Source organism: Trachurus japonicus, chromosome 14, assembly GCF_045865225.1.
Source record: "Trachurus japonicus isolate A0001 chromosome 14, Traja_1.0".
Taxonomy (NCBI): Eukaryota; Metazoa; Chordata; class Actinopteri; order Carangiformes; family Carangidae; genus Trachurus; species Trachurus japonicus.
In genome coordinates, this window is record NC_140920.1 from 18,047,585 (window position 1) to 18,059,873 (window position 12,289).

Here is a 12,289-nt window from a genome sequence, read left to right on the forward strand (position 1 = left end):
CCCGAGAGAGGTTGTCAGAGCCAGAGACACATAAGGGGATTTGAGAAGGAAAATGGGGAAGGTGGGCAAAGGTGCAGTCATGCGGGCAGATAGAGATGGACGTGCAGGCGGAGGCAGACAGGGAGAGACAGGAGGGGGAAGAGATGGAAACAGAGGATAAAGGTGGACGGACAGAGGTGAAAGAAAGGAGGGTGGGGGGTGGGGGTGGAGTGACCAACAATGAAAGGCAACAGATAAAGGCAGAGAGAATTTGAAATAGACAAAAGAAGATAGAGGAATGTCAGATAAACAATCAACCGCAAAGTCAGGAAGTAGACAGAGCCGCCGCAACACAACAAATAGAAATACGTCTCTCACAAAGTCACTTCTAAACACAAACCCATCAATCAGAGTCAACTCAGACTCTCTCCTCTAGCGGATGTGTTTAACCAAACCCCCCCTCCCCCGTCCCTCGATGCTATCCCATACTGCCTCTTTCTGAGCGCCAGGAGGACAAATAGCTGTCACTTCAGTGTCAGGTAAACGTTAAAAAAAACAACTTTTCACAGCAGCAGCAGCAGCAGATCCAGGTCTGCAAGCGTCACGAGTCCTCGTTCTCTGTCTTGGACGCGGCGGGGCTTCAGTTGGCGCCCCCGTTGAAGTGCTCCAGCACCGTGGCGTTGGTTCTCTCAAACAGCCACTGCTGGCTGGGGGAGGACGGGTTGCACGCGTTCATGAAGATCCGCCGCTCGCTCGGGCTGCTGTCGATGCAGCTGTTGCTGAGTGGGTGATACAGACTCTTATCCTGGAGGAGGAGGAGAAACAGGAAGGACGGTGAACAACAGACCTTTTCATTGTTGAGGCCACAGAATCAAAGTACAGGTGGTTTAACACCATTTTCTAAAACAGAAAAAAAAAAAATCACAGTTTTATAATTCCAAAAACAGAATTGTCCTGTTGCATTCAGTGACATTCTGACTTTTTAGCTTTTATTTGATAACAGCAGCACAGAAGAAACAGAGTGGATGAGTCAAACTAAGGGCCTGCTGCAGAGCTATTAACACCCCCTCAGGACAGCACCTCACTAGCAGGATGAACATTTAAATTTCTCAATATAATCTGAAACAGAAAATTACTGACTAACAGTTCGATTAGAATAAAATTAAATAATAGACCTTAAAATGTCTTTGTAACTAGATATGAAATATGTTTTTCCTTACATTTATAAATTGGCTGATTAGGTTTAAACTTATTCATTATTCTCACTCACGTAAAAAGGCAGTTTTACTTCACAAAATCCATAATTTATCTTACAAATACTATTAATTAGGAATGGGCAAGTATCAATACCAGGTATCGGGCCAACACTGGCCTTATTTCAAAGTCTTTGGTACTCCTAAAGGCTGGCAATACCAGCCGCCAATTCTCAAGGCAAAAAAAAATCGAGTTTCTTTCGTTCCTTTATACAAATACCAGGGTTTCCGCCGCTCCTTAATTATTACCACCGCTTCAGAATCAGGTCGGGCAGACGCACAACCGGTTACCATTACTTTGTGCACTAAATAACAAACTTTGTTTAGTGTCTCAATCCGCTGGCCGACACTGCTTACCAAAAAACAACGCCGATGAGGTTATTATAGCCCAAAAGTTTAACACCACATGTCCTATTATGTGTATAATCTCCTCCTCTCCCCGCTCACATTGATAAACACACATGGCAGATGCAGATTGACTGTGCTGCTTTTGTTCACAAAGGATAAAAAGTCTCTATTCAGTTATCTGTCATTGTGTTAATTGAAATTGTGTATATCTCAAAAAAACTAGTCAACATCCCAACTATTAATACATGTTTAAATGTCCTCAGTCGATGCTTCCATTACATTGTAGTGTAAACATCTTATCAATAAGTGTGTATTCTGCTTCTAGAGGCAACATGAGGGAGCTTGAAATTGAGCCACATCTATTGATTCTGACTCTAATTGCATCCTGACTTTCATTCTTGTCACGTTAATTCCGTTACAGAAAACAGAATATAACTTCCTCCCCCGTACCTTCCTGTAGCGCCACAGCTGGTTGCCCTTCATGCCGTGACAGTCGTACAGGGTGATGGGGCTGTTGTGGGAGACGGCATCGAAACAGACTTTTTTAGTGTGCAAGGGGTCACCCACCCGGATGTCCTCCCTCCAGCCGAATGTAAACACCTGCAGGATCAGACAGAAAAACTGAATTAAATATAGAATTTCAACCATTGGCGTCAAAGTCTTACAGCAATGGGTATTATCGCCAAAATCTCATTAGTTTGTTCAGTGCAGGTGGAGATTTTCACCAAATATGAAGAAACTGCTTAACAGTGTCCCACTATTGAGCTCAGAAGAGCTTAACTGGGTTTTGTGAAGTTGCCACGACTTTGACCTTTGACCACCATAATCAAACAACATCATCATTGGATCCGTTTGCGCTCACTATTACTTGACCTTTGGCCTTCCATATTTAGCCAACCAGAGTTTGAGTGTACTTTTTTAAAAGATTATTTATTTTTTAAATGTGAAGAGTTTCCCTGAAGGTGTTTCTGAGAGACCACATGGCCAAAAATGTGTTGTTGTGTTTTGGTCACCACAATCCTGACTTTTGACATAAAAATCTTATCAGTTCTGGCTTCCTTAAGGAGGAAGAGTTATTTTTGTGAGGTGGTTGAGAAAGAGTTCAGAAACATCAAGGCTCGTCTGACTGTCACAGTCTTATTCACTCGTTGTGCTGCTTATGAAAATGGTTGTTGGTTGTTTACCTGGAGGAGTCTGTGGATAATAAGTTATTTTTCATTTTCTCTGAAAACTTGAGAAAAGGTGATTCCTGAGGTTTCCAACATTTGACCTGTGTTAAAGCTGAAAACATTCGTTTCAAGTTTCAAGTATATTTCATTTATATAGCACCTTAAAAGCAAAAAGTCTTTGCACCAAAGTGCTTCACAAACAAAACCTTAAAGAGGTTTTGCACCACAGTATGGTATAATGTATGTACATGCATAAAAAATGGAAACGGATCAAACACAATTAATACCACAGGGTAAAAATGGGTCTAAAGGTGCTTCTTCTTGAAAGCATCAACAGAGTCAGCTTCCCTACTGGCTTCTTGCAGACTATTCCAGAGCCTAAGGGCTGCTACTATCCTCCGCCTTTTTCTTCCAAGAGCGTGGCACAGCCAACACGCTACGGTCTGAGGGGTCTGGTGGGGCTGTGAGGGGTGGGAAGTTCTGAGATAAATGGTTGGGCGAGACTGTGGAGGGATTTATAAACAATCAGAAGGATTTTGAAATGTATCGTGAAGTGAACGAGGAGTCAGTGTAACAAGGACAGAGGTGGTCTCGCTTCTTTGATCTTATTAACAACTGTTTTGGACTAGTTGGAGACAGGATATGGTGGCCTGAGAGATGCCTGGATGATACAACTGTATATTTAACTCTTTCTAGGTCAAGGGGTGATAGAAAATGCCTAATCTATGAAATGGTTCTGAGCTGAAAGAAGCTGGACCTGACAACTGAATTTACATGCCTATTAAATTTAGATCACTGTCAAATAAAACACCTGGGTTCTTTGCAAGTGGTCTCTGATGTCGGCAGAGAGGTGACTGAGGTCCAGGGAAGTAGCAATGGTAATGTATAGGAGGCCAAAGAGTAAGACATCTGTCTTGTCCTCATTTAACTGAAGGAAATTATGAGCCAATCAGTCTTTGATATCTTGGAAACAGTTTTGTTGTTTGGGTGATATCAGTCTGATTTTGGAAACTGAAAGGCAGTAGAGAATAATCAAATCATACACTTCTATAATTGTGTGTCTAATTCATGTGTCTATATTGTCTAAAGGAAGATGTTTATATTAAAGCTCCATACTGTATAAAGGTAGATTTCTATATGTGATTAAAAAAGCAGGTCTAGGTTAGGTCTTTAACACTGTGAGGCTCATCCTCACTCCTGATTGGCTTACCGCAACTTGTAGTTGCTGGGGTTCCCGAGAGAAGCTAAGAGGGGAGATGGTTTTTATACATCTTCTTGTGGATCAACACTTCAAATAAACAATTTAGGACCTTTAATTTAAGTGTTTTCATAACAAATCGAACACTGAATGAGTGAATGTTCCAAAACGTTATCCTCTTCTATGAGAAGTGCCATACCACATGTACAATAATGAATATTACACTGTGATATAAAATGTTTTATAATAAATATTCTCCCTGTGCCTTGAGCTGTTATTGTTCTGTGAAATCTTCAGTCATTTTCACAGACTGAAGCTCGATTTTCTCATCATCTTTTTATCCGCACTAGGGTCACGATGACTCACTCCACTCACAGAGACCTTCATCACACTGTGATTGATGACGCCCTGAATGGTCATCCACTTATCTAATTGTTTGTCAGTGTCCTTATCTGTTCGCCTCAAACCAACGGCATGATGTGATGTGATTCTGAAGTTTGAATTTGCCAGGATGCAACAATTTAAGTAAAGTCTTAATAATTGTTGAATAGTTTGGATTTCATCCCTGTACTTGATGGTTTTGCATGATTTTTTCCATTTGCTGTAATTTCGCTGAGTCATTTTCTTGTGCTTCTGTTTCATTTTTCAAGTATAGAATTTTCTTTTTCATACTTTTGTTGGATGAGAACAAAAAAAGCTGTGTCTTTTCTGCAGCTATTAAAATGAATCCAATTTCTGGATTGCTCAGTCGTCCCACAATAAAAAAACAAATATTTGACTCGTTTGTCTCTTGTGCGCTTTCTGCTCCTCTTGTGCCAAAATCTGAAACAACCCAGATGAGGACGGCGGAGGGACGGACCTCCTGTGATTTGCGGCAAATCCATTTCTCCCCATGACACAGATTAAACTACAATGCTTCTTCAGATTAAAGCAATTAAAGTGACAGAGCTGCAAGCTTCTGCGTTTCAGCTGCTGGAAACAAAAGGCGACGCTCAATCCATTAAGGCCGTGTTGTGAGCTCAGCTTAAAGATCCGAGTGTGACACGCCGGAACAAACAGGCGGCGAAAGAATAATGCAAAGATAACAAAGCTGTGTGTCTATTGTCGTTGTTGTTGTTTGTGTGTCTGTGTAAGTGAGATTTATGTGTTTAAAAGAAGAAATACAGTTGCTAAGGAAACAAACTGTCGCACAGAGGTGAAATGTAATGAGAAAAAAAAACATCACATGAACAGCCGCTCCTTTTCATGCACAGCTCGTTTTAAACAGAGATCCTGCTATATCGCCGTTAGGGAAGACCCTTCATTATGCTGGCTTTGCTTGTTTACACTGAACCCCTGTCCCATGATGCCGGCTCTCCCTTTTACACAGACGTTGATTCATCTCTGTGACTGCATCCTCCGCTGCCGGCTTAAAGGCAGAACGACAATGCCACCTCATTCTGCGTTCTTACTTTGAATAGCGAGCAGCGGCTGTATGAAAGAAGCTTGAATCAAACCATGATCATGTGCAGGAGGAAGGACTGCACGGTGTTTTTTTTTGAGTAATAACTGCGACCTCTGTACAAAGGTCTGTATGGATGCAGAGTCGGAGCTGCTGCCTGCCCCTCCCACCTGCGCATTACGACGAAAGAGTGACTTCAAGGTTGCATTGAATTCCGATATGGGTCACACTGCTGTTCAGACTGAGGTTGCATTTGAAAAAAAAAAAACACATATGAAAGGGGCCTGCTGTGTCAAGGTAGTTTTAATACTCTGTATATATATACTCTACTCTATACTCTGTTTTTAATGTGCTTTCATGTGGCTGTTCAGCGTTTTGACTTGTGTCTGAACAGTATAATTAAAACAGCCTTGTCTGGTCTCTGGTTTCAGGTCTCTGCTGCTGGGAACCAAATTTCTGACGCAGTGTGGAAAACATCTAATGTTACCCAATGGTACCTTTAAAAATGAATATGAAGAAGCCAAAACACTGAATAAATAGATAAATAAACTAAATAAACCCAGATAAATAACCACATTTACTCAGGTTATTTCTATTCATAAAATTACAAGATATTTTCAGTGTACTTCACTTTTCTTTGTGCTTGATTTGTTTCATTCTCTCCTTTGACTCGTCCAGATAAATTCTACTCTAATGGAAACAGATTCAGGGTCTCTGCATTTGTTCATATTCAGTTCCTTCTAAACACTGACTGTGAAATTTATTCACAATAATTAACAACAAATTCTAATGTATTAGTGAAATAAAGATGCTGCTGCTGTTGCTGTTCACCTGTACATGGCTCCAAGCCACCTCGACCCGCCCCTTCACGCAGCCTTCCAGGCGGATGGGGCTCCCAGACACAAGGCGATTACTCTCCAAACACATGCCACTTCCCACGTTACGGATCTACACACACACAAACACAGGTCATTCAATTGTCAGCAGAGATGAAGTTTTACAGACATCATCATCAGTTTGGTTTGTTTTTAAAGGTAATTACATGTCAAAGAATCTCTGATTCACGTCATTATTATTAGTTAACTACTGTATGATATTGATGCTTTGGTTTGATGATAATAATAAAAAAATCAAATTAAAAGGATTTAATGAATAAATTATCACTTATAATTACATTGAATAATGAAGGTTCCTGTGTTTAACAGTGTTTAAAGTCATGTAAATTTTAAGTGTCTTAGAAAACAAAGCTTTGAATGATTTTTATCTCAAATGTGTTTTTTTCTGCAATGTTTAAGTTTGATGTCTTATAAAATGCAATTCTACACATTTGATATAACTTTCATCTCACAGAGTCGTGTTTTGTTCACAATACTGTGAACTGAAACAAGATCACTGAACCAAAATGAAGTTTACAACAAATCAGAAGTGATGATCTGAAGATCAAAAATACCAAAATGAGATTATTTCAAAGGAAGAATGGACTGTACCTCTCCCCACGCAGCAGCAGGGGGCTCCACTGGTGGGTAGTATTTGGGCAGATCCCAGGCCACCTCGTTCATGAACCACTTGAAGCTCTTACAGTTGAGCCGGTTTCTGAACTCCTTCTGCACTGTCAAGTCTCCCGCCGACAGGTGGCGATACTCGGGCCGGCGCTGGTAGATGTACTCGGCGTACTCGTCCATCCAAACCTCCGCCACGCGCTTCAGGTTCTGAAATGAGAGGGGAAACGTCCGGGGGTCATTCCAACACCTTCAGACAATGTCAACTCAGACAATGTCGGCAAAACTACAACCAATGATTATAGGAGCAATGATCAGACCTGTAACTTTTTATCTAATTTATTTAACGTTATTTCCACTAATTTCACAACCCGAGCAACATGTGGCAACCATCAGACTCTACTGTAAGCCTGTCAAAAAGTAAGAAGAGCAACTGTAGGGTTTCATCATTGGTACGTCTAGCCCAAACCATTTGGTATCAGTCAGACTGATTCCATCTTTACATTAAAGCTGTACAGAAAAGAAAATTGAATTTGAGCCCACTGTGGGTCCTAATATTAGTGTAATAACTCATCTATCAGACGATGTAGCCCAAACTTTGTGCAAAATTCTATTTTCGAGTAAATCCGGGATGAAAGTATAGTATTTTTTTTTCGCATTGGATAATGCAGGCGCACGGATTATACGTCAGCCTGCTCACAATTCATCAGCCACTGATATTGGATCCATCATCCATCAATCAAACGTCTGAGACACACACACTCACACACACACACCGAGCTCGGTCTCGCCCCAAACATTGAATATCCCACCCGCTCGATAACGACCCATTAAATTTGTTTTCCTTACTCAGGTAAACTTGTGCAGCAACTCGTGGAAACTCGGTGCGACAAACAGGACAAACGGCCATTTCTGTACACCTTTAAAAGCTTAAAAATGATAGTTTCTCCTGTGATAAGACTTCCTGTGCTCAGTCTGGCTGCAAGTGGAATTATAAGGGATAAAAATGTAGTTTAGTTTCACAATCAGAAATACTTCATTGATCCACAGAGGGAAATTGTTTTGTTCAGTGCTTCATGCATGTACAAATATAATGAATAAAAGTAAAAAATGATTATTGTATTCAGATCCTTTTAATAATCTTATTTAATTTCCAATTTCCATTTCAAAGTATTTATTTTTGTGGTTCCTTATTACTGTGCTGTTTTACAAGGACTGAACTAAGCTAAATGCTAAAACGCTGTGGTAACAAGTGGTGATTCTCCGTGGGTTCATCCCCACATTCATCAAACCCCCTGTTGGATTCACTGGTCAAAATATTGAATAATGATGAGGAGCCGAGAAGAGGCGAGTCAGAGTTTAACTTCAGCTCCTTAAACAACATGATGATTGTTCTGTTTTGTCAGAGTCGACTTATCAGTTTGAGGAGCGGCAGCAGAAGAAGTCTATCTACTGTTTCTACCGTCAGTAAAAGGTTTGGACATGAACATACAGAACACCAGTGTGTTGTTGTGTGTTGTGTGTCCTGTCAGATCAGAGCGCCGGGCTGAGCCGAGTCCCGGAGTCAAACCGGCTCGTTAGCGGGTCTTTGTTTCTGGACGTGGCGTCTTCGCTCAAACAGACTGAGCCGTCATCTGTGCTTCCTGCCGCCCTTGATGTTCTGATTGATCCGACATGACAAAATGATCAAAGCAGCTCAGCAGAGAAGCAGCCAGTCGTTGTACCCGACCTGTCATTGTGCCCCGGGAGGCGGGTGAAGGAAAAAAAACACAGAAGCAACTTGTCTGCAGTCGTGAAAGCAGATGCTTCCTTATCTGCTCATGGTCATTTGTCCCATTGTCATGGACACCATATCCCATCAACACCTTGACACAACGTATTCAAATATAGCACAAAGGCGCACTTGGACTCAATGATGAAATAATTTAAATTTGGTGATCAAAGGTCAAAAGTTAGATAACAGTAACCTATAAAATGTGGGTTTGGCCTTATAAACACAACATCTCAAAAAGAAGAACAAACATTGACCTGGACTTAACAATGTCCAGATTAGATTTTGGTGGCCATAGGTCAAAGGTCACTGGTGTAGTGACCTCACAAAACAGAGTTATAGTTTTTAGGTTCTTTTTTATTATTGAACAGCACTTTATTTAAGTCAATAAATGTGCAATTCTAGTATCATGTTACAGTGGAATTTTTTTTTACAAATGATAAGATAATATTGGCCTTTATTTCTCCCCACAGCATTGAAATTTTAGTATTGTAAGTATTAACAGCTCTGTTGAATATTTGAGTCATTGCTGCTTCTGCTGCTGCTGATAATTAAATAACAGTTTATTTCTCTCCACCTGCTGGCCTGCAGGTGTGAAGCCTCTGACAGTGTCACGTCCTGGGGAAAGTTAAACTCTGCCAACAACTGTGTCAACTGTGTTAAAAACTCAGATTAACTGACATCCATTTTTAGGTTATGCTTATGGGAAGCAAAAATAGGCCTTTAGTGTGGCCTGTAAACATCAAGCGAAATGCACCTTTTCTGTCACTTATTTCATCTTTAAATGTAGCTGGTGCTTTTATTAATTCGATGTGCATTAATAATTCGGTACAAGATGCTTTTGCTGCAGACTTAATGAGGTCAGTGTGAAATTAAGAATAAATATACAAAATAATATGGACACTGGCTGTAATGAATTATTTAGTGTGCATTTAGGCCACTGAATTATGCATATAGCATCGCTAATGCACACTGAAAGTAGCATCCATATGCTCCCATCTTGCTGCTTCAGTCATCTAATTTCAGTGGGATAAATAAACTGCGCAAGCAGAGGACTGATACAAACTGTGAGCGACAACCGCTGCACAGCACACAGGTTCTTTAAGCTCAAGACAACTGCAAACATGAAAGATTTAAACCTGAGCAATGGGAAGTCCATCCAGCTGAAGTCTTTGAGGTGTAAAGGAGTAAAAAACACAGATCCTGTGAGCCTCTGAGGAGCGGTCGCGTGTCTGGGAATACAGATAGCAGCGGCCTTGTGGGTATGGATGGTGAAATGAATGAGAATACAGGTTGAGCATTGCCTCCCAGGAAGGAATAAATACAAATCCTCCAGCCTTTGGAGGAACAGATATGGTGGAGGAAGGGAAAAAACAAAACAAAAAAAAAACTCCAGCCCCACACACACACAGCTCATTGCCTGCAGCGAAACTCAGGCTCTAGGTGAAGTGGAGTTCAGCGCTTCTGTCTCCTTCCATGTTGACTGGACTTGAGAAGGAAGGGTTGGGGGGCAGTGACACACACACACACACACACACACATAGTTTTATTGTTTGTGGATGTGTCTGTAAGGCCTTTGTTCTCACTATCTACCTGCTGAAGTCACTTGCCTCCTCTCGTGTAATTATTCATAGGATCCTAAAATTCCCCCTTGCACCTTTTTCTCACACTGTGAATGAGAAGCTGTTCGAGACAGAAACGGTGCAAAGTAAAATTAAGAATTGGGTTTAATTCTCACCTCAGGCAAAAAGGTTTTCAGACCATGACTGAACCATTACTAAACCCTGACACTAACTAAACTCTTTGTCAACCCTTCCCAAAGCTCTTTAACACATTTAGCACCTCCATAACAATACAGCATTGGCAACAGGCAAATTTAAAGCGCTCATAGAGTATCTGCTACTTTATGATGTCACAACAAAGCAGTCACCAGGCCCCACCTACCCGCACCTACAATCCCACACATACAGGATTTAGTTTCTCTGAGTGTTCATCCTAAAATCTGTTCTTTTTTTTTTAATTGGTTCACTTAGAAAACAGTCAGCCAATCAGAAGAGAAGCTCAAAGCCTCCTCTCTTCTGAGTGGTTCTAGTGCTCCAGAGAAGTGTAAAAGTATGGGAATTTTGGGGCGCAGTGGGTGGAGCGGCCGCCCCATGTGGAGGCTGCGGTCCTCACTGCAGGCGGCCCTGGTTCCCTTTCCTGCATGTCATTCCCCCTCTCTCTGCCTCCCCCCTTCCTGTCTATCTCTACTGTGTGCTATCAAATAAAGGCAAAAAAGCCCAAAAATATACTTAAAAAAAAAAAAAGGTAAAAAAGTAAGGGAATTTTATGTCCTGCATAACAGGCCGTAACTGACCCTTCACTAAGCCCCACTCTACTGGGTTACTGTTACTGTTATGTCTGTCTTCAGAAAGGGGAAGAATTCATCACTGCCCTCTAAACGTTTGGGATATCGGGTGTCAGTCTTGTACACCCACTGCTTCGGCATATTGTTTTCTGCTGAAAATTTGACAGACCTCTCGTGCATAGTTATAGTTGCTAACGTAGGATTGGACAGTGGCCATTGCACAAACGCATAGAGCTCATCACCATAAATATATGTGATGTATAAATATGCCTCCTCTTGTCTTGGGTGATTGAACAAAACCTCTTTGCGGACCTCTGTGACTCTGGGAACTCTTTTCTGATGCATTTATGAGATTTTCTATTACATATTAATTGTCTGGCCTGTTGTGTTTTTGAGTTTGGCCGAAATCTTTTAAAACACTTTCACAACAAAATTGATTTTTATAAGGTTTAATGTGTTTGCAGATTTTAATGAAGCATCTCCCTCTTCTGTTTCTAATGTTTCAGCACAAAAATGAAGCAAACCAGCTGGAAGAGAAGGGCCTGTTTATATACTATGTGATTCTTTCAGCACCATTATGCAGAGAACAGAGGACACGGGGGACCAAACAGAATCCATCACTGCCAGAGGTACAGTAAGCATCTCAGTTATTGTTCAACCTGCTGCCTGTTTGATATTAGCATTCAGCGTTTCCTCAACGAGGGGCTGACGGTCAGACTGACGAGACAAAAACCGGGGCCAAGAGGTTTAATTACACATTCAGCAGAGCCAAACAGAGCCAGGTGAGTCATGCATAATGAATCAGGTTCAGCTGCAGGACACACAAACATTTTCTAAACGTCTCTCGCAAATGTGTTTAAGTGTTGAGGTTTGCATCGAGTGAAGCTCGAGCTCATTTTTGGGAAACTGTACAATGTTGCTTGCAGATTTCATGATCTTTGAAATGAAATGATTTTTTATGACACCTGTTCACTCTACCCAGGTGACTGTGATTATATCTTCCTGCAGAAATACTGATCATTTTTTTTTAAATCAAACCTTCTTTGAGACCCTCTGAGCATTTATTACTCGGCAATATACTACCGTACATAAATATACAGTAGGGCTACAGCTATCGATTATTTTTGTAATCAATTATTCTATCTATTGTCTTTCACCTAATTAAATAGCTATAGTAGAAAGACATGGCTGCAGATGAACAATCAACAATTGTGATACTGAAATGCTTACTAAATATAATATCTGTATAATATTTTTGCATTTTAAACTCCAATCTCTAATTGA

The 12,289-nt window shown here is 40.9% G+C and overlaps 1 protein-coding gene across 1 annotated transcript in view; it reads right to left on the reverse strand.

Annotated features, from left to right (window-relative positions):
- Positions 1-462: 462 nt before the first annotated feature.
- The window catches only part of LOC146974660 (polypeptide N-acetylgalactosaminyltransferase 10-like), a 103,567-nt gene continuing 91,740 nt past the window's right edge, over positions 463-12,289 (reverse strand). Inside the window, exons 9-12 of the mRNA XM_085798227.1 lie at positions 6,876-7,097; positions 6,220-6,336; positions 2,031-2,180; positions 463-784 (exon numbers count right to left, since the gene is read on the reverse strand). Of these exons, the coding sequence (XP_085654353.1) occupies positions 620-784; positions 2,031-2,180; positions 6,220-6,336; positions 6,876-7,097 (654 nt within the window). The 3' untranslated portion in view covers positions 463-619. The remainder of the gene's footprint in view (positions 785-2,030; positions 2,181-6,219; positions 6,337-6,875; positions 7,098-12,289) is intronic.